Source organism: Pteronotus mesoamericanus, unplaced genomic scaffold, assembly GCF_021234165.1.
Source record: "Pteronotus mesoamericanus isolate MK-2021 breed Mesoamerican mustached bat unplaced genomic scaffold, CSHL_Meso_final contig_74, whole genome shotgun sequence".
Taxonomy (NCBI): Eukaryota; Metazoa; Chordata; class Mammalia; order Chiroptera; family Mormoopidae; genus Pteronotus; species Pteronotus mesoamericanus.
This window is the reverse complement of record NW_026555247.1, coordinates 1,634,119-1,657,371: the sequence shown is the minus strand read 5'-3', so window position 1 is coordinate 1,657,371 and position 23,253 is coordinate 1,634,119. Positions and strand designations below refer to the sequence as shown.

At 43.2% G+C, this 23,253-nt stretch overlaps 1 protein-coding gene across 1 annotated transcript in view; it reads left to right on the top strand.

Moving 5' to 3' along the window:
• The first annotated feature begins 6,710 nt into the window (after window positions 1-6,710).
• EMILIN2 (elastin microfibril interfacer 2) overlaps window positions 6,711-23,253 on the top strand; it is a 50,378-nt gene continuing 33,835 nt past the window's right edge. Inside the window, exons 1-2 of the mRNA XM_054583413.1 lie at window positions 6,711-6,987; window positions 7,534-7,656. Of these exons, the coding sequence (XP_054439388.1) occupies window positions 6,854-6,987; window positions 7,534-7,656 (257 nt within the window). The 5' untranslated portion in view covers window positions 6,711-6,853. The remainder of the gene's footprint in view (window positions 6,988-7,533; window positions 7,657-23,253) is intronic.

Genomic DNA, 23,253 nt, shown 5'->3' with positions numbered 1-23,253 from the left:
ATTTATGGTTTTGGGGGAACAAGATAATAATGAAGTATCCTGGGTGAGTGTGCCCAGAGGGATCTGAAAAAGGAGATTACTCTGACATTTCAGAGGTATGTTATTGTAGATGCAAAAGGACAATAGACAGGCTTACTTAAGGTAAAGACTGACATTTGTCAAGGAAGCTACCGGCCTCGGATGGGCTACCTTCTCTGACCAGGTTTAGAAAGTAATTTCTGTGTCTAGGCCATCCTGTGTGATTACTTTTGGTCTCTGAGTTGGTAAGGCCCACCAAGCAGGCTTCCCCTGAGCCTGTCACCTTTAGTATGTGGCCCCTTTTTCATGCACACTAGCAAGCAAAAGTTCAAGTCCCCGGGGCTTGCAGTCTAAACCACCTGGAGTTGATAGGCTCTTTTATGGAAACCATTTGGGGGAAAAAGATGTAAACCACTTTTGAAAGAATTTACACTGGCTATAGATAAAGAGGTGGGAGAATTTGAGCAGGGTTAGTTCAGGGACAGGTACAGAGTCCCTATGTAAGAAGGGTCCACTCCTGTGGATTTGTGGCGGGCAACAGCCTAGAAAGTCTGAGCATAAGCAAAAAGGGAAGGCTCCAGAGTGCCATGGCACCAGGCGATTTTCTTTAGATAATCCTGGAAAAGGATTATCTGGAAGTTAATTCAAAGTCCCAACATATATTCAGGAATGCAAGCAATCTTGTTGGTTTTGCCCTGCAATTGTTAACTGATTAATCGTCTTGTCTCTTCCTTCCATGTTCTGTCCTGCTATCATTTAATTTAGGACACCTCAGAATTTTTTCCCTGTCAACAGTAAATGGGATATTTGCAAATAAGTAAGTTATGAAAAACTGAAAAGAGCAATTGTTCTTTGTTCTGTTGCAGTCCAGTTGAGCAAAGCCTTGATTTAACAGGACAGGAAAGTCGCTGTTGCCTATAGATTCTGAAGTGTGGGGACTCACTGAATTTATTCTGAAAGTGCCTTGTCCAATGCAATGCCTATGGCAAATGGAGCTATGCAAATTTGCATCAACTGAACCTTGGCATTCCAAAAGAGTGACCAAGCTAGACAATGCAGTTAGTTAATTTTTCTCAGACACATTTCTATCTTTCTTCCCCTATCAAATGGCACTTTTTTTAAAAAAAGGAAAGAATAGCATCTTATCACTAACTTATGAATGTTTAATACATTTACTTAGGGTATTGCTTTGCAATCAAAATTTATTCAAGACATTCAGTCTACAAGGACCTTTTCTATCATTAGATAAGCAGCATAAAGACAGCAGTAAAAATACCTAGAAGTACATCTAGAAATCAGGCAGAAATTTTTTTGAGTTCTAGAAAGCTGTGGAAAAAAAGGGGCTGCATACTAAACCTGACAAACTTCGGGAAAGGCTGCATGCATGGTGGGCCTTGCAAGTGCAGAGACTGAAAGTAACCAAAGAAAATTATCTGAACATAAAAATGCCGAACTAAAAGTGAGTCATGGCGGGTAGTCCATCCTAGGCCTATAGCTCCTTGACTAGAATCAATCTTACCTCAAACGAACCTGTCTATTACTGTCTTTTTACATCTAAGATAACATACCTTTGAAATATCAGCGGGATCCTTTGCAGACCCCTTGGGGTACATCTACTACACGAGAGCTGGAGAGCTCAGAACTCATTCTTGTTCCCTAAATATCACCGCTCTGCACTGTAAATATTAAGTAACTGTCCCATACCCACCAATGTAAAAGAAATGTCTCTCCATTTTACCTTTTATGCAATCCCAGAGATTTTTCTGCTTTGCTTTGTCCCACCCCCTTAACCTACCACCCGTGGATTTTATGTAACCCTCCTTATGCCTCCTCCTTTGATTGTAATGTATAAAATGAATGCAAAACTGCCATTCTCCGGAACATATTCTCAATCCATTGAGATTTTTTTGCTTCCCAGCAATTGTCATCAGTGTGGCTCAAGTAAACTTTCATCAAAATTCTCTACAGGTTTAAAACTTCTAGCCAAGATGGAGATGTAGGTAGATATCCTTTGCTTCCTTGCACAACCAAAAAGAGGACGACAGTCAATTAAAAAACAGAAAACAACCAGAACTGCTTAGAAAATCGAATTGTATGGAAGTCCGACAACCAAGGAGTTAAAGAAGAAACATTAATCCAGACTGGTAGGAGGGGCGGAGATGGGCAGCTGGGCAAAAAGGACATGTGGCAATGGTGCAGCTGGAGGACCGGGTAGTCCCACATTTCCATGCAGATAAATCGTGAGGAACAACTTGGGAGTAAGACAGACTGTGCCACCCAGGGTTCCAGCGTGGGGAAATAAAGCCTCATAACCTCTGATTATAAAAACCTGTGGGTGTTACGGTGGCCAGAGAAACTGCCAGTCTCACAGGACAGTTAGTTGGAGAGACCCAACGGGGTCCTAGAATGCACACAAACCCACCCACCTGGGAATCAGCACCAGAAGGGCCCAATTTGCTTGTGGGTACCAGGGGAAGTGACTGAAGGTGGGGTGAGAGCCAAGTATGCAGCATTGTTCCCTCTCAAACTCCTCCCCCACAGACAGCACCACAACACAGTGAGGAGGGTTGCCCTGCCCTGGCAAATACCTAAGGCTCCACCCCATACAACATAACAGGTGTGTCAAGACAAAGAAATATGATCCAAATGAAAGAACAAATCAAAACTCCAGAAAAACAACTAAGCGACAAGGAGATAGCCAACGTATCAGATGCAGAGTTCAAAACACTGGTAATTTTGCTCACAGATATAATTGGGCATGGTCACAAAACAGTAGAAGAAATGAAGACTATGCAAAGTGAAATAAAGAAAAATATACAGGGAACTGACAGTGAAGGGAAGGGAACCAGAACTCAAATCAATGATTTGAAACAGAAGGAAGATATAAACATTCAATTGGAACAGAATTAAGAAGCAAGAATAAAAAAAAAAAAAAATGGAGAGAGGCTTAGGAACCTCTGGGACAACTTTAAATGTTCCAACATCTGAATCATAAGGGTGCCAGAAGGAAAAGAGGAAGAGCAAAAATTCGAAAACTTATTTGAAAAAATAATGGAGAATTTCCCCATTCTGGCCAAGGAAATAGACTTCCAGGAAGTCCAGGAAGTTCAGAGAGTCCCAAAGAAGTTGGACGCAAGGAAGTACACACCAAGGCACATCATAATTACCTTACCCAAGATTAAAGATAAGGAGAGAATCTTAAAAGCAGCAAGAGAAAAGGAGACAGTTACCTACAAAGGAGTTCCCATAAGACTATCAGCTGATTTCTCAAAAAAAAAAAAAGAAAAAAAAACCAACAAAAACAACCAAACTTACAGGCAAGGAGAGGCTGGCAAGAAGTATTCAAAGTAATGAAAGGCAAGGACCTACATCCAAGATTACTCTATCCAGCAAAGCTATCATTTAGAACGGAAGGGCAGATAAAGTGTTTTCCAGATAAGGTCAAGTTAAAGGAGTTCATCATCACCAAGCCCTTATTATATGAAATGTTACAGAGACTTATTCAAGAAAAAGAAGATCAAAAGTGTGAACAGTAAAATGACAACAAACTCACAACTATCAACAACTGAACCTAAGAAAACAAACAGAAAAACAAAAACAAACTAAGCAAACTAGGACAGGAACAGAATCACAGAAATGGAGATCACATGGAGCGAGATCAGAGAGAAGGGGGAGGGGAGAGAATGGGGGAAGAATGCTTCTCCATAAATGGTAGGTACAAAATAGACAGGGGGAGGTTAATAATAATGTGGGAAATGGAGAAGCCAAAGAACTTACATGTATGACCCATGGACATCAACTAAGGGGTGGGGGCGGGGGTGGAGAATGCTTTTGGAAGGAAAGTACCAGACAGAAGGGGATAAAGGTGAGGAAAGAATGGGACAACTGTAATAGCATAATCAATAAAATATACTTAAAAAAATTTCTCTACAGGTTTGGACATTTCTTATGTTGAGAAAGCAAAGATGAGGGAAGAGAAGTGTGGGTATCCCAGATTAGTCTTGTGACTGTTGGCCACGTCCTATACCAAAATCAGTTCATCTTGATCAGATGTGTTGTGCCCATGTGACTAAGCATGGTGATGAGGGACATGGATCTGCCTGCTGTCTCTGTAATGAACACCCATCCTTCCATCTCGGAGTACTGGGGCTCAGCAGGCTCAGTGCCTCCCAAGAACGGACCCCAAGTACTGAGCCAGATGAGCCTCTTTTATCATGACCAAGAGCAAAGGAATGGATATTATGACGTAGTTCTCTTTGCATGTTGGCTTTAGGTAAGCTGGTCACCCAATCAGGAATGTAAGTTATTATGGGGCACTTTTTATTTAAAAGCAGAAATTCCTTTAGCTGAGACTATCAGGATAAAGGATATCTACCTACATCTCCATCTTGGCTAGAAGTTTTAAACCTGTAGAGAATTTTGATGAAAGTTTACTTGAGCCACACTGATGACAATTGCTGGGAAGCAAAAAAATCTCAATGGATTGCTGCAGAAAACTGAGTTTGCAAGTGCCTAAGGTAGTTGGTAACATATAAAGAATTCACACTTGCAGCATTCTGTCAATTATGTCCACACTACTGCTCATGGCTGGGACCAGATGACCTGCCCACTTAGTCTGTTTCCTAATGTGCTTTAACTCTCTGTCTTCAGGAAGCCCCTGAAGGGCTCTCTAGTTTGTGAGTTTGACGTGTCCCTTCCTCTGGTTAGAGAAGAGGAAGGGAAGATTGTCTCTTGGGGTCTTGGCTTCAATTCTTCCTGAGAGCCAAGAGCCTTCTTCCATCTTCCCAGAGCCACCCCACACTGGGTACGTGTGGGTTTGTGTCTAGAGAACCCCACATGTGATTTTATATGTGTGATAAATATTATCTCACTTAGTTGACTGTACATCAGAAACTTGACACCCTTCGCTGAACAGGAGCGCCTGGAAGCTCTATAAACACAGAGTCCATGTGCGTTTGGGAAAATCCTGTGTTTTTGCACAACGCCTAGCATGGAACAGGTGCTCAGAATAAAATTTATTTACTGATAGATGCCATTTATAGCTGATTAAATATAGTACTGCAGTCATCTCAGTGAGAAACTGCTCCTCAAATTCTGGGACTAGAATGCAGCTTCCTCCTATAACTGACGCAATGGAAAAAATAGATTTGACTCGATCAGTTCAACTTCACACTCAAGTTTGAGAAATACCTGTATCGAAGAGAAATTGTGATTGTTAGCTGTTAGTTTCAGATACACACACATCAGTGTGTTCCCTCCATTTTTCACTCTGTCACTCTCTCTCTTCTGTGCTCTGTTTCTTCCCTATGACGTTTTATGAACAAAGATGGTATTGAGATGGGGGGTTAGTAGAGCCACCCAGAAAGATACAGATTGGTTACGCAAGTCAGCTTTTTATCTTTTTGTTATTTCCCCCTCGGGGGGCTCTTCAGAAGGCTGGGATGACTTCAGTCCACTATTTGCATGATCTACCATTAGAGAGTTCATGGGCAGACTATGTATGTCCTTGCATGGTATAATTTTCTGCTCAGATCTTGCAAAACTTCTACTTAGGAAACTTCCATTTACAAATCAAAAGACTCAACATACCCCATTAAAGCATATTAAAAATAAAACGAAGCAATGGCTTCATTTAGCAGAGTAGGGAACACAACAAAGCCTTGTTATTATCCACACAATTCACAGGCAACAGTGTCCTGCTAGCTCACAGATATTACAGTTAATCTCTGCAAACAGCCTCGCTCTAGTGTTCATTAGCTGCAGCAGGTGAACTCAGATACATAACCTTCTTCAACACCCAGAGAATACAACCCTTTAGTCTGGATTTTATGTAACATTATTCTGTGGAGTTGCTTTACCCCAAAAGAAATTGATAGAGATGAGTGTAACTCACAAATAGGTAGAAAATACACAAGCAAGTGTAAAAACTAATGGCTAGCAGTGTCTGAATTGTTAAGAAGCAAAGGCGACTGTTGTGGAGCAAATGGCTTTAATATTGATAGAAAAATAAAGTTCAGAGGAGGACATCAGAAGCAGAGACTCAGGTGGCCTTTCAAAAATCTGTGTAGTGTATATGAGAACCTGGGGCTGCGCTGCAGAAGCTTTTGGGCAGTGGTGGGGCTGTCGCTCCTACTGTGCCCTGCTGCCCCGGCGTTGACTTGGAAACTGTTAAATGAATGGATAAGGCAGAGGTGGGTGAGGAAAGAGAGGAGCATTCGCGTTCATTTCCCCCCTAAACTCTCCTAAATCCAAATGTGGGGGAATGGACGCGTCTTGCCACTGGAGGAAATCCGAGCCGCCTCTGATAAAGGACAGATACAGATGTCCCTCTTTCACCCTGGGAAGCCGGCACCCATGCCCGACGTGAGGACTGCGACTCACCGGCGGCGGCCACTTCCCGAGGGGCTGGGGGCGCTCCTGTTGGAAGGTGGTAGGCGGAGTTCCCTGGCTTTTGGGAAAAGACCAAAGGAATGAATAATTGGAAATTCTGTAATACAGACCCTTCTCCCAAACCCTTTAGCCCTTTCACCCCAAACCCCCGCTGAGAGGCAAGGGGACTGGAGACAGGGAGTCGTGGTGGAGGGAGAGTCACGTTTCCGAGAGGGAAGTGAAATAAAGAGGGCGGCACCCGGGGGGACCTGTGCGTCATTGAGGGACCGAGCAGAAACGCGGGCGCACTGGGGTGGAAAAGGAGAAGTGGGAGCGAGAAGCCAGAGAGGGCAGCCGCGGAGCGCGGTGGGGGCGCCGCGAAGCGTCCGAGCCTCCTGTCTTCTCCCGCCGCGCTCCGGCCAGCAGCGCTCAGGATCCCGCAGGCGGGGCGCCCGCCACGCACAGAATGTGGCCTCGGACACGGCCCCGGCCCCGCGCGTCCTGGCGCTGGGCGCTGGCCCTGCTGGCCCTGGGCGGCGCGGGGCTGTGCCAAGCCGGCCCGCAGCCCAGGCACCCTGCGCGGCCCAGTGCCAGGAACAAGTAAGTGTGGGGCCCCTCTCCTCGACCCCAGGACGGCGAGAACGCTTCCCAGAGTCCTGGGCTCCCGCCGCCTCCTCCCCGACCCGCGGCCGAGCCCCTACACTGCCCAGCTAGAAATGATGAGCAGCAGCTGGGTGTCCCCCGGGGCTGCTCCTGTAAGGCGCCTCCTCCCTGGTGGCAGTGCACTTCTTGGTCGGCGCGGAGTCCCGGGTGACCGCGCCAGCGCCTCAGGCAGGGCTGCCTCCGGGGCGGCGGTGCGCTGTGGTGACCCGCAGCACGGAGCGCTCAGAAAACTCCTCCCAGGAAACTACTGGAGTCTCCGGAGTGCTTTTCCCTGCCTCTTGTAGAGAATAGGTGCGGGCTCTCCAAAGGCGCACTGGCACACCTTCCAGACGCCGGCTGTGTCGAGCTCCCGCCTCAGCAGGGACCGCGACCTCCCTAACCCGGGCTCCGTCTGCTCCTTTCTCAGCTCGTCTCCTCTCCCCTAGCTTCATTGTTCTCGGGGGTTTACAAAGTGCCCCGCTCCCTCTCTCTTCTTCACCCCAGGAACTGGTGCGCCTACATCGTGAACAAGAACGTGAGCTGCTCAGTGCAGGAGGGAAGTGAGAGTTTTATTCAAGCTCAATACAACTGTGCCTGGAACCAGATGCCCTGCCCGTCGGCGCTTGTGTAAGTCCCGGAGGGGAGGAGAGGGAGGGGTGGGTCGGCCCAGGCCGGGGCGGGGGCGGGGGCGGGAGCGGTGGGGGTGGGGTCCGAGCGTTAGGCTCCAGCGGGTCCGCAAATCTCTTCTAGAGCGCGTGGAAGCTCCGCTGCTGAAAAGTTGGAGCGCTGAGTGGGGTCCCGGGCGCGCCGGGGTATTGAAGAACCATTGCTGCCCCGAGTGAGCGCTGAGGATGCGCACGATTTGTTTGTGATCACTGGGGCACAGAAGGGATGAGCAAAGCCCCTATTTTCTTTCTTTCTCTCTTTCTTTCTCTCTCTCTCAATTTTATGACTAACATAAGGCAGCTGGACCTAATTAGATCCATATTGTGCATTCTGGGGCATACAGAAATTCCAAGATGTATACGGCTAAAAATGTTTAAATGTAGGATTAGCTGAGTGTCCTAAAACAGACGAGTTTTTTTTTCAGGTTTCCCCATGAAACTGACCTCTTCCAGGGTTGTAGACCTCTAAAGTCCCAGGAATAACTTGCTTAAAAGTGTGTCATCATTGTTTTTTTCACTTTAGTTTCCTGGATTGGCTAAGAGGTTGTCATGAGAGAATGGTTCTTAAAGATAAGGGGGAGAATTAATTATCTTTTTGCTTAGAAATATTTCACAATCTTAAAAGAAAAAAGGAAGCAATTGAGTTACAGATTCCGTTAAATACATCACACTCATTCAATGGTCATCCCGCAAGTCTTTGTGTTTTTGTGTAAGTCAGATATCAGAGCTCTTGTGAACAAATGGCTGTTGGGGAACACATGTGATGGTTGAAATTAATTGTTTTCCCCTAAGAATAAGTTGTTTGTCTTAGAGCACAGTACAGCAAAGAATAATAGTCAGTAGGCGGATCTGTCTTTGGCAAAGCAAAGGGACAGATTGAAACTTGTGTGCCAGAAAACCTCATTCCAGAAGACAGATGAACCTTCAGGCATGTGAGGTACAAGAGGTCCCTCAATCACCCCCATGGGCTGCTGTGGGAACTGCAAACAGGAAAGGGATACTTCCTCTCAGGTTAACAGCTTAGAAGAGATCTCCACTTTTTATTACACAGAAAAAATAGGCTGCAGTGGGATCGCTGGCTGTCACATTGAGTTGGGTAGATTGTCAGAGTGGTGCAGTACCGCTATCCTGTCTGCATCTCTGGTGGGTAACCAGCAGACCTCACAGTGACTTGTAGATGGTAGGGTGGTCAGTGACGTGGGCTGTGAAAGTATTCACAAAGAAAAGAAAGTGTAGAGAATACAGGTTTTATCTACCTTCCAAGAAAGGAGAGGGGCATGGTGTGGAGAGATACACCAGCATTGAGGAGCAGGGGCTTTGAGCTTTTATTGAATTATAATTGGATTAAAAAAGGGTAGGGGTGGTCGTGTGTGGCCCCTCGGCTGTTGGGGCATTGTAACATGAGGCTGCAGTTTGCTGCAATGTTGTCTTCTGCCTGTGGCTATAGCTAGTTCTGTTCTTGCTTCCAGTAATGCCCAGTCCTGGGGACAAGCTCAGAAGAGCAAAATGGCGTCATGTTTAACAAGGCTATCGGCCTGCTAGGCAACTGACACCATGATAGCAAAATGTGCTCACCTTAGCCTCTCAGAAGAGATATGTAGGTATTCATTACAATTTGAATTAATTTCTATAAAATTAGATTTGTTTATCAGGAATATTTCATTTGTCTTACACAAGAATAGAATTTTGTGGTTTCCTCAAACCTTAATATTATGATAACTTAGAAATAAACATTTTTTTATTTGGAGAGGTAATATTTTTCATTTAAATTACTTTTTTGGTTAATTTTCTGAAATTATTTTAGTGCTTGGAATATCCGGTCGTGATTCAATTGTTGTATTTGACCAGAACTCAGTGTAACAAATTCTCTGTCTTCAGTGGAGTCAATCGCTGCCAGGTCACCAGGTTAATGAAAAGCATTTGGAGCGTGTTTTTATCACCCAATGGGAAAGCAGCAAAAATTGCTGTAAAAATGACAGATGCTTCTATTGTTTTATTAAACAAAACCAAAATAAGTCACCAAGGTATTTTTCTTCAATAACTGTGTAAACAATTCAGGTGTGTTTTTTAAAAAAATCCTGCACTGAAAGTGAAATTTAAAATATAAAAACAAACTGTTTTAGCTGATCAAGCTGAAAATTTTGAAATTAGGCGGTTAATTCAGTCTTGACCCTTTTCTTACTGTTTCTTTAGAGTCAGGAAAGGAATGGTTTACTTTATCTTTCAACTACTAGATGTTTTCTAAATTTGGAGAAATAGTAGATGAATGAAGACAAAGGGAGAGACATTACTTTTTATATACTTGAAAGAGAAGGAATCCCTGTTTGACGCAGAAAACCTGTTTGTCGCAGGTTTTCTGATGAGCCCAGAAATCAGAGTAACCTCTCTCAATGCATAGATACTGTTAGGTGAGGTCTTCTTTATTTGAGCCTCAGGCCCTGGGACCTGTGGATGTGAAGGTTCTTGAGGATGACTTTCCGGGTGGTTTTAGGAGCACAGGCATGCCTTGCTTTATTGCCTTTCACAGATGTTGCTTTTTTTTTTTTTTTTTTTTTTTTTAATCAACTGAGGGCAAGACCATCAACCAGCAAACAAAACTACGTCTCGCTTTATTGCAATGCTCACTTTATTACCGTAGTCTGGAAGCGAACTCTCTGTCACCAAGACAGATTGGAGGCTGGCCGAGATGCTGGAGCTAGAAATGCCGTTTAGCATCTAGTGACAGTTGAGTGTCTTGGGGTGGCAGGTATAAACTAGTGAGGCCTTAATCCAGTTAGAGCAGAGCAGGGTTGTTAGGGGCGGTGGAGGGAAATGAGGAAGAGAAGCCAGGCCAGGAGGACAAGAGCAAAACCAAGATTTTAAAGGTAGAAACTACATCTTGGAGACCCCTGGAGGAGAGGTCCAGGAGACTGAGGGGTCCAGAGGGCTGGAGGTGTTAGCTAGCAGATTTGCTTGTGCAGAGAGAGGCAGTTTCAGGTCAGTTTCAAGCGCATAGACATTGTAGCTCCCCGGAGATTAAAGGAGGATCTGAGGACACTCAGTTACCCAAGAGTTAAACGTGTTTCAAAGGCTTTGGTGGAGAAAGAGAGTTGATAGCTAAGCAGGTGAAAAATTCCTTGAAGAGAGAGAACTCTGAATATTTTATGAGAGAAGTGAAGAAGCCAAAGGGAAAGATTGAATATGCTCTGAGACAGGTGGCAATTGGCTAGGTAACACGGGGTTTGATGGGGAAGTTCACACAAATAAGGGGAGAACATCTGTGCCTGGTCAAATCATTGGGTGCTAAGCCTCTGTGGGCATTTCCAGCAAGTGTAGACAAGGGTCCACTTGCATGTATGAAGAGCCTTAGATTCCAGATTGCAAATTGCATATCAATATGTGAATCTAGGAGCAGGGAGGGTTTTTATATGATATATGAGCATTTTGAGCAATTACTTTTCTGAAACTGTAAAGAACCTTCTGAGTGTCAAGCACTGTATTAGGACTTTTTATTCTGTTAATTTAATTCTTGCAACAACCATTCAAAATGAATACCATCATCTCCATTTTATCCATGAGGACACAGACAGGAGATATTCCCTGACTTGCCTGTGGTCACAGGAGACTAAGTGGCTGAGATGCCTCCAGACCCAGGGCTGCTGTCCTTTGGGGACTGGCCTCTGTCCCTATGGCAATGGAGAATGCATTTGTTTGTTTTAATGTGTACCCTCAGTAGACTGCATAGTATTTAACTATAAAGAGCATTTATACCCTCTTTCATGCAAGGCAATTCCCACATAAAAGTGATTGAGAACATTTTTGAAGGCTTACCACAGCGTCGCAGGCCCAACTTGGTGAGAATGTCTCTCTGGAGTGCATCCTTAGAACAGAATGAGCCCCTTTGTCTTCATTGCCTTCCATCTTTACAGCATCCCCAAGGGCGTTATCCCCCTTTTGCAGGAGGGCATGCAGTTAGGAAGCAGCAGAGCCTGGATTCAAATCTATGTCTATTACTGGTATTTCCAAGCCTCAGGCTCTTCCCAATGCACACCGCCCGCAGCCTCTTGCTGTCTAAACCCATACCCTGGGATGAGGACCCACCCCAAAGGCCTGTGTGTGTGACACCTGCCCAAGTGCTGTGATGCTGGTACCTCTGGAGCGATGGGAAGGGAGGGGTGAGGGCCTTCTTAGGGCCTCTTAACATGGTTTGGTGGTGTTTGGATGTACCAGTGGTAGAAACAGCACTATCTTTCTTCTCCTTCTTGGACTAGGCATTGTTTCCTTTAATGCATCATTCATGTCTCATGGCAGTAATTTCAGATAGTTACATAACCACCCACTTAGCCCGCAGTGGCCCTGGCTGACTGATGTTAGTAATGGAGACATTTGGGGGCATCCTATGTACAGAGCAGCTGACTTGCTGGTACCTTGTTTTTGGATCGTGGGATCTGAAGATCCCAGATGTAAGGCAGGACTATTCCTCTGTAATGGCTTCCCTCCCAACCCAGGACTGAGGCTCTGCAGATCTGGCTGCCTGCTCTCTGACACCGCAAACTGACTGGGGTTTATCAGCATCTACCCAACCCCACCCCACCCCCGCCTCCTTCTTGGGTGTGTTGCATCTTGGAGAAATTTTTCCTATTAGCTCTTAAAAAAATCTCATCAGTTGGTGAGGTATTCTGGATGGGACCAACTGAAGGATCCTGTGCGGCTGTGATAACAGACTAAGAATATGAATTTGTAGCAGGTGTGAGTTTTAAGTGCTTAGTTTTCAGAACTCCTTTAATTCTCTGATTCCAACGGGAGCGATAGTCAGTCAGCTGGAAGAAAAGTTTATTAGGGAGTAATCTCAGCCGGGAAAAGTTTTTTTGTTTTTTTTGTTTGTTTGTTTGTTTTTTAACTAACAACACATAAAACTAGGGGAAAACATAAGAGCTTATGTTTTCTGGACACAATTCAACATTTTCTGCATCACCAGGAGCAGAATTCTGTTCAATTCAAAACGTACCTCTTGTGCATATAGCTTTGGCAGATTTTTTTCCCCTTTAGCTTTCAAACAAACAGCTTGTGATCAACTGGCTGTTTAAAGCCTTTCTCCTGGGTCCTGAGGGAAACTTGAATGAATTGAGGAGGCATGAGGGAGTGTGGGAGGACACTTGCCAACGAGCACACAGGGGCGCTCAGACCCCAGAGCCTGGCGCTGCCCCTGGTGCGTTCCCCTCCGTGGGTTTTCCGTCCTTACCTGCCTTTGGGGAGTGTATCTGGTGAGCTTCCCCAGATTCCTCACACCTTCCTTTCAAGCTCCTTTGACCTTTTGCTCTTTTCCCTTTCCTAGGTTCCCCGTAGATATGTACAGCTCTTCGGCATTCCCAGAGCACTTCCACATGTGTTGTGTTTTTTTTCTCTCTCATCATAAGCTCAGCCCAAAGATTAGCTAGGGCAGAGACAGGGGTGTTGGAAAAAGAAATTTTATGCTTATGGGCTATATTTTCAACATTATCTTGGAGAAAAATTAATGGGATTCAAAGAGAGGTTATGGCCTAAAGAAAAACAGTTTGCTTCTTGTTAAACCACATTTTAGTTCCATTAATTGGTCTTCCTCCATCGATCTGTTCTACCATGTTGGTACTTGGTAAATGAATTAAAATTCCAAGGTAGGCAGAAAAGTCGAGGTGAGTGGGGACAGGCACCCTCGGAGGTAGTGCCCAGAGGCCGCTGGCGTGGCCAACACATCCTGCAGAGGAGGCGAAAGACTTGGCTTCTGGCCTGAGCACTCCCACCACTGAACTGTGCGACTTCAGGCAAGCCCCCCACCCTCTCTGAGGCATGGTTTCCTGGTTTCCTCCTCTCTGCTTTACCAGAGAGGCAACATAACTGACACAATTTTGAAAATAAACAACGCCCTATTGCCCTCATGTAAGGTACACTTAGCAGGACTGTCTAATGAATACGTGTGTTCTCATTGCTCTGTTTGAAGTGTTGTTGCCCCTCAGGTGATCTTATCTTTCAGGGTTTCAAATTTGAAGTTTAATGCTTCCTGACATGTTAAAGAAAGACTGAAGTGCTAAACAATGAAATAAATTCAGTGAACTAAGATAACAATTCTGAAATTATAATGACTAAAACTGACTTTTAAACATGAAGTTAAACTCTTAGAGTCTGCTTTGGAAGCAGAGCCAGCAGCGGAGTGTGTTCAGGGAACACGTGAGCGAGTCCTGTAGCCGTGGGCAGGTGCTGAGTGCCTGCGATAGATCGGCAAAGAGCAGTGAGGTGCGCGTTCCAGTCGCCACGAGTGGTGGTGAACGGTGCCAATCCCCGGCCATCTTCCTTCCACCCAGACACTAGCACCCCGCTTCGGTTCTTTACTTGTAGAACAAATCCTCTTCCTCACGTTGATAATGTTAAGATGTTACTTACAAATGTTTACTGAGTGTCAATAATGTGGTAGGCACTGCATATGACAGTTACAGTGTTCTACGTACTGTTATTTATTTATTTATTTATTTATTTATTTATTTATTTAATGGGGGGGGGTCAAACCATTTTATTGAAGGTCGAAGGGCTGGGAGATCCAATGTGCTCAGCCCGTGGGGATCTCCCCAGCTTCACAGCCACCAAAAGCCTACATACTGTTTTTTAAAACCTAAAACTGAAAAACTGTGCCAGTGTCCAGATTGCTTTCAGACTCTCTCTCAAATGTTTTGATTTATTGTTGGTTACAAGACTTTTTTACTACTCAAAATTGACTGCTCCTGTCCTTAATGAAGCAGTTTTCTGGACTTCAAAATAACAATGAACTGCTTGGTAAAATGATGCAAGTGTGACTTCTCCTTATGAAACGTGATTTTCCTGGAAGGGTCAAGATAGGAATATTGTAGTTTTAATGTGATAGGAGTTCACGCTGGAGGAAAAATAGTGAAATGATTAAAGTGAAAGTCACCACTAAGTTTTCTTCTTTCCTTCCTGTTTTAAAGTGGTGATGGGTGTAGAAAAAAGTGGAGAGGATTCAGACTAACCAGATGCCTGGTTTGAAAACGCTGTAGAAGCAAACTTTTCTGGGTGTGTCAGGGCTCAGCTGTACTTTTTATTTTTTTCCACCTAAGACATATTAGATGATTAGGGAACACGCCTAAAAATTATTCTTTGCAGTGTCAGCCTTTCAGGACAGTGTGCTTTACTATGCATTTGGTTAAAAGAAATCGGGTTAAGAGAAAGATGGTTTAGGTGAAGCCTTCTCATATTAATTTTTTTAAATTATATATTTTTTAATTATATTTCATTTTTTAATTGAAATATAATTAATTTTTAAAATTGTATTTCGTTGTTTATACTATTACAGTTGTCAGTATTTCCCCCTTTGCCTCCCTCACCCAGCCCCCACCCCTCGGTCCCTCAGGCAATCCACGCACCATTGTCCCTGTCCGTGGGTCATGCATCTACGTTCTTTGCCTACTCTACTCCCTGTAATGTACTTTCCATGCCTATGGCTATCCTATAACAACCAATTTATACTTCTAAATCCCTTCACCTTTTTACCCATCACCCCATTCCCACTCTCATTTGGCAAACATCAAAATGTTCTCTGTATCTATGATTCTGTTTCTGTTCTGCTTGTTGATTTATTATGTTATTTTAGATTCATTTGTTTAGATTAAAATGTATTTATTGCCATTTTATTCATATTTTTTATCTTTTTCTTCTTGTTAAGGAAGACCCTTTAACATTTTATATAATAACTGGTTTTGTGGTGATGTACTCCTTTAGCTTTTTCTTGTCTCGGAAGCTCTTTAGCTGTCCTTTGATTCTAAATGATAGTTTGCTGGATAGTATAATCTTGGTTGTAGGTCCTTGCTTTTCATCACTTTGACTATTTCTTACCAGTCCCTTCTAGCCTGCAAAGTGTCTTTTGAGAAATCAGCTGACAGTTTTATGGGTGCTCCCTTGTAGGTAACTGCTTTTCTTTTATTGCTTTTAAGATTTTCTTTTTGTCTTTAAACTTTGGCATTTTTAATTATCATGTGTCTTGGTGTAGGCCTCTTTGGGTTCATCTTGTTGGGACTCTCTGTACTTCCTGAACCTGTATATGTATTCCCTTACCAAGTTAGGGAAGTTTTCTGTCATTATTTTTTTAAATAGGTTTTCAATTTCTTGCTCTTTCTTCTTCTTCCAGCATCCCCATGATGTGAATGTTGGAATGCTTTAAGTTGTCCCAGAGGCTCCTTACACTAGCCTCATTTTTTGGGGGGGGATTCTTTTTTCTTCTTGCTGTTCTGATTGGGTATTTTTTGCTTCCTTATATTCCAAATTGCTTGTTTGATTCTCAGCTTCATCCACTCTATTGTTGATTCCTTGTAAATTATTCTTCATTTCAGATAGTGTATCCTTCATTTCTGATTGGATTTATTTTTTATGGCGTTGAGGTCCTCACTAAGTTCACTGAGCGTCCTTATAACCAGAGTTTTGAACTCTGCATCTAGTAGATTGCTTATCTCCGTCTTATTTAATTCTTTTTCTGGAGTTCTGTTCTTTCATTTGGGCCATGTTTCTTTGTCTCCTCATTTTGGCAGTCTCCCTGTGTTTGTTCCTATGTATTAGGTAGATGTGCTACATCTCCCAGGCTTGGTAGAGTGGCCTAATATAGTAGGTGTTCTGCAGGGTCCAATGGCACAGCGTCCCCTATCACCCAAGCTGGGTACTTGCTGTGTGCCCACTGTGAGGGCTGTGTATACCCTCCTCTTGTAGTTGAGCCTTGATTTCTGTTGGCACATTTAAGGTCAGCAACTGCCTATGTTTGATCTGGGACCACCTGGCATGAGCTACAAAATGATGTGTAGACAGCTGCTACTTGTGCTGGGCTTGGAGGTGCCCAGGGGAGCCAAGTGGTGATCCAGTGTTGGCTGCTGCTAGTGCTGGGCTTGGGGCAATGTAGGAAGAGGTATAGGCCTCACTGAAGCCAGAAGCTGCTTGTTTGAGAGAAATTAGGAAATTCTGAAGCTTGAGCCAAAACAAGCCATTTGTAAGGAAAAGCCATAGGAGACAGCTTAGGTAGGCTGGAAATTTGGATGGAGCAAGGTCTTAGGGAATCACCAGGGTAGGGCAGTGTGAGCCACGTTGAAGGAGTCTCAGATATGGCACTTGCCTGCCAACTCTGTTGGGGGAGGGCTCAGAAAAGGAACAATGGCTCCTGCCAGCACTTCTGTGTGGGAGAAAGCTGATGCTCAGCTCTCACCCTGATGCCACGCACGTCTCTTCCTCCCTATATGTCTCTGGTGCCTTTCAAGCTGCTGCTTCAATACTGAAGCTCAGAGAGAGTGATTCTGAGTAAGTCTCTGCATGGGCCCTTTAAGAGGAACCGCCTGGGACTCCAGTAGTTTCTGTCTTCCATAGCCTCAATCCCTGCTGGTTTTTACAGCCAGAAGTTATGGGGACTTATCTTCCTGGGCCTGGAACCCTGGGCTAGGGTACCTAGTGTGGGTCTGGGACTCCTCTCTCCCAAGATATCCCTCCCTATTTTTATCCACCACACTTGGGTGTGAGACCAGCCCATTCTGCATCTCCACTCCACCTACAGTCTTGATGTGATTCCTTCTTTAATCCCATAGTGGTAGGACTTCCACTCAGCTCAATTCTTGGAGGTTCTGTAGTTTAGCTGTAATTTTGATGTGGTTGTGTGAGGAGGCAAGCCGTGTTTACCTATGCCACCATCTTGAGTAATTTCCTTCAAACTGGTCATTTCGATGACAGGAAATTTGCTATGAGTCTTCTCCGTTTTTTCCTAAATTTTCCCATCTTCACATAGATTTGTGATTGTACAGTACCTGCCAAATACATGGGTGTAATTCAGTGATCTTTTACAGAGTTGCTCATAATCTACTATAAAACAAAATACTAGAAATTTCCCTCTTGCCCTTACCAGTATGGCTCAGTTGACTGAAGCATTGTCCCATAACCAAAAGGCTGTGTGTTTAATTCCCAGCCAGGGCACATACTTAGGTCATGGGTTCAATCCCTGGCCCATGCGCGTGTGAGCCCCTGTATGGGCATGTACAGGAGGCAACCGATAAATACTTCTCTCTGGCACCGATGTTTCTCTCCCTTCCTCTCTCCCTTCCTCTCTCTAAAAGCAATGAGAAAATGTCCTTGGGTGCGGATTAAAAACAAAAAATTTCCCTCTTGTTTCAAGTTTTCAACATCTCAACAGGGATGCTATTAAAGGATCATGAGATAAGAGCCTAAAATTTTCCTAAACTGTAGTGGTGAAAAATGCCACTTGTTTTTTGCTGAGGCTTTTCCACATATGTTGAAAATGTAGCCCAAGAGCTGTGGTAGTGATTGCGACAGATCTCAGGGAGGGGGTGAGTTTCACAATCCAGTCCTTCACCGGGAGATCTTTTCACCATGAAAGCGTTTCCCTGGCTTAGTCCATTTCAACCCAAAGGGCTCTCACATGTTATTGGAATGAGGGCCTTGGCCGGGAGATACAGTCGAGGCTTTCTGAGTATTCTCAGTGTTCCAGAATCTTGAATCTGGCCTGCTGTCCTGAAAGTGTTCAGGCCTGGTTTGTGTGCCAGGAGGCCTATGCTGGAGAGTCTTCAACTGTTTTCAGCTGGGCAGCAACTTCCAGGACAACACCACCACGCTAGGACCCCGGTTGCCTGTGATAAATGATGTGCCCTTTTCCCATCCCAACATGTTGCGTCATCTTCTGGCCACTCGATGTATTTGGGAGTCATTTTGTTATATCATTGCACAAAACAGCTAGAAAGATGTAACACAGATTCCCTGCTCACCAGTGGTGCAGGAGTGGAAGCACAAATACCTTTTATGGCTTGTTTCCTGAACCAAATAGCAAGGCATCCTCTAAACACATCTTTTCAGAAGTGTCCCTGGGAAAATAATAATCCTAATGTGTAGACTGTCTGATTTTCAAAATGCTAATTTATGTCTTTGATACTTTGTGTTATTTTACACAAAATGGCAATTGAAGGTGGTTATAAACAATTCTGTTTTGACTGTCTTTCTTTAATCATTGATCCATAACTTTAAAATTAAAAAAATAAATATAAGCCTGAGTTTCCAACAGACAAAACAATTGGTGGTGTGTCTGAAGAGTAATTCAATACATTAAAAAAAAAAGCTTTAGTTAAATTCCCATTTTGAAACTTTGAAAAAGACTCAGTAATGCTGATTTTGGTTTTTACTTAACAGAGATATATTTTGGGTAGGCAAGACTATCTAGTACTTTGCTTTCACAGTCCTGATGAGATTTTTAAAAAACACCCCAATGCAAAAATAGTTGCTTTTTTAAAATTCAGCTTTATTATGTATAATTTAGAGAAACTGTACATATTTAAAGTTGGGTAATTTAATATTTTGGCCCCTGAAATCAACACCACAATTGAGATATTGAACATTTCCATCATCAAAAGCTCCTTCACACTCCTTGACAACGAACATGCCCCTCCAGTTCCTCTCACACGCTCCTCCGCAGACTGGTGTGCTCTCCGTCGCTGCAGGTGTGTTTGCAATTTTTAAAGTTTTATTTAGAGTTATACGCTCTGTACTGTTTCTATGTCAAGATTTTTTTCATTCAGCAGAATTGTTTTGAGGTACATCCATTTTGTGCTATGTATCAATAGTTGATTACTTCTTATTGTTGACTAGTATTCCTTTGTATGTGTGCACCACAAGTTCTATAGAGTGGTTGTTTTGTAACTGAGGACTTGTGAAATGCTGAGTGTATAAAATCATTTATAATGATCGTAAGATAACTTCTTTGATTTTTCTGAAGATCAATTGAGGTGGTAAATACGTAACAAATGTAGAAAATTAGATAAAACCACAATGAAGTAAAAAAAAAAAACCATGTTATAGCCCTGGAAAATGTTGAATTGAGGCTACATAATTTAGGCTAAGCCATTCTGAACTGGCAGAAAGCCCAATGGGGTTAAAGAAAACTTATTCTTTGAAGACCACAGGTTACTTGGTTTCATTAAACAAATATTTTTGTGCAGGGCCTGTGTCTGACACAGGACTAGCAAGGAACTCCGACCTCTCTCTTGGCCTCCAGAAGGTCACATCCTGTAGGTGAAATGAGACATAAACAGAAATCATAACAACATAAAACGTAGAAATTAGCATTGCTACAAGAGAAGCACAAATAGCTGAGGATGTTCAGAGGTGGAGGAAATTGTTTCCAGCCAGGAGGAATCTGAGAACTGGTTTGTGGGTGGTGACATCTTGGCAGGGCTTTGACGGGACGTTCTAGCTGCATATGTGCAGATGTGAGGGCATCCTGCATAAACCAGGAAAGAGGGAGCAAGGGCTGAGAGGTGGGAAGTGAAGGAACATCCACAGTGAAGAGTAAGTCAAGGGGTCAGCACAGCTGCTTTCTTCTGAGGGCTGTGAGAGAGGGATCTGTCCCAGGCCTCTGCCCTCGGCTGGTGGATGGCCGTCTTCTCCCTCTCTTTACAATGTCTTCCCTGTGTGTGTGTCTCTGTCCAAATGTCCTATTCATACATGGATGCCAGTCATCCTCGATTTAGAGCCCATCCTAACGATCTGATTTTAATTCGATTACCTCTGTAAAGACCTTATTTCCAAATAAGGTCACATTCTGAGGCACTGGGTGAGGATTCCAACATATCTATTTGGAGGGAGGGAATATAATTCAACCCATTACAGCTAAGGTTGGGAGATTGGGCTTTATCATTTGGGCAAAGGGGAGTCATAGAAGTTTTTTGGTCTGGGACACCATCAGAGGTTTGCTTCCAAATGTTGATCTGGCAATGTGTGCAAAATGAATTTGAGAGGAGACAGAACAGGGTAGGCTTGAGGGGTGGAGAGAGGGACCCTGTTGGGAGATGGGCTACAGTCCATGCCAGACTGGAGGTGGCTGCGACCTGCCTGCAGAGACGAGGAGAAGCAGCGGCTCAGTTCCAGTGGCTGTGTGACCACCTCTGTGCTTAATGCATGATTAGCACTGGGTGGGTTTGAGGAAGTGTGAAGATCAGTCACTAAGCAATCTGTATAGCCTGTTGTCAAGATTATTGACAAAAAAAAACACACATTGCAAAGAAAGGCATATTAGTTCATGGATCGTCATTGGGAATTATGGCAGGATTGCCTTTATCCACGGGACAATCAGTTATTATTCATCAGTTTTGGTGATCAGGAACCAACTTCTGTGAAAGCAGTCAAGTCCATTATTATAGAATAACCCATATTTTTAGTTTTACTGCAAGTTTTTGCCTGATGGCGTGTGTATACACACACACACACACACACACACACACACACAGTTTATAAACCTCACTTACATAGTTTTATAGCTTCACAGTTTTCACAGCTATTGTATAATTTTATTCTTTCACTATCTGGGAGGTAGAAAAGGGGCAAATATTTAAACCCTAATTTGTATTTTAGGAAACAGAGAAGTTTTCGGGTCCTATCCAATCTAACTTGTCTTTGAGTTGGGACTTTAATGGTGACTCTTGTTATGGATAATAAAATTATATGTTATTTTCCACATGGTCTCCATATAAGTATGATTGTTCCATGTTGGATACTGGTGGCTCAAGGAAAGCCATAATGTGGTGCCTGGTACCACCTATTAGGCCCCCAAAGGATGTTTGCTGAATGAAGGGATGAAAGAGAGAGCATGTGGGTTGTTTCTTTATTTTTCTATTGAGGCTATTAAAAAAAAAAACCAGTTTAAACTTCACAGCAAAATTGAGGGAAAGATACAGAGATTTTCCATACACCCCCTTTCTCCATACATGCACAGCCTCCTCCATTATCAACATCCTGCGACAGAGTGGTATATCTGTCACAATTGATGAACCTACATTGACAAATTGCAATCACCCAAAGTCCATAGTTTACATTAGGATTTATTCTGGGGAGATCACGTGTTTGTAGCTTATCTTCCCTCCCATTATTAAGAAGCATGTGCCTAAGTCTGGTATTCAGTTTTCAGTCATGGAGACCACAAGTTTGAATAACTGTCCATGGCTTGTGTTTTTAATATGGAAAGTATGACATACATATAGTCTTTGAAAATAATTGTTAATAATGAATAAAAATGCAACAGCTTGCAGCTACAACAAGGATTTCACATATGGTAGATTCCAATTAAATCAACCAAAGCAATGATATAAATTGTAATTTAGATTTCTGAATTGGCTATCTTGGTGTAACTTTTTAAAGTTTTTTTGCCAAGACATAGGTGTACATTCACTCTATGATGTGAGACAGCTTTATTTTATGTGAGTTCATATTATACAACTTGGTGTTATTGGGAGGATGCAGTGACCAAAGATAGAACTGCATTTTGAAAAAGTTAAATACTAAAAGTATAGGAAATTATTTTAGAGATTAATTTTGGGGCTTTTTTGAAAATACCATACTTGCTTGTATATTTATTTGCAAAAATTGATTGAAGGCAGTTTTAGTGAAGTCTTCGGGTAGTGGGCCAACTTCAGCACCAGTTTATTAGGAGGATGAGATCCACTATTTACACCACAGATTTAATTGTTTTACTGATTTAAATAAAACAAAATAATACACCCTGGCAGGTATGGCTCAGTTGGTTGAATGTGTCCCTCAAGACAAAAAGGTCACTGGTTTGATTTCCCATTTGGGGCACATGCCTGGGCTGTGGGTTCTGTCCCTGGTTGGGGCGCATGTGAGAGTCACCTGACTGATGTTTTTCTCTCACATTGGTGTTTCTCTCCGTCTCTTTCTTTCTTCCTTCCCCTCACTCTAAAAACAAAACAAAATAATACAATCCATATAATTTTTCTTAAAAAACATGATTTTAAAGAAATGGAAAGCATACCATATATTTTCAATTTGTTAACAGGTATCTGTGTGTCCCCTCTTCATTTAGCATCCATATATTTGTCTCATTCTCCTCCAATATTACAATTTAGTAGCAAATTTGTCCTTTATTCAAGGGAAAAACCCCATAGATTGGTGGAGTACAGTGCTTCACAAGCAATGGAGCGCTATTCCTGAGGGACTTTGACCTTAAAAAATAGAGGGCCAGCTATTTGTCCAGCAAAATGGGTTAATTTGGGAACAAAATGGAATGACAGGTCCAGAGAAACAAAGGAAAGGGACATTCTTATAGATTTGGGAAGCGCTATCGTAAACAAAGAGTCTATTAGAGAAAATGAAAAGCTGGAAGTATAGTGGCTTTTCATTGGCTGAGCTATGGCAGCTTCCCACTGGCTGAGCTATGACTGGGCAAAGAGGAAGTTCCCTCCTACCGAGTAAAGCAGTGTCACTGTCAGAGATGTAAGGTACGTCTCTTCCTGTTGGGGTTGGATGTGCATGTTGAGTGATTCATGTGAGTGTCCCCTCTTCTAGCCTCCTGACTCCATTTTAAATGAGGTTTCTGTTTTTTCATTTTCACAGGCAAGAGTGAGTTTTATAAAGCATTAGAGGAGGGAACATGTAAACAGGGAATGATTGGCTGGGATTGAATAGCTGACCTTATTTAGAAAGATCAAGGAACAAGGAAATAGGTATAGAGGTCAGAGGTGGCTGGGCATTTGGGGATTGGCTGACTGGCAAT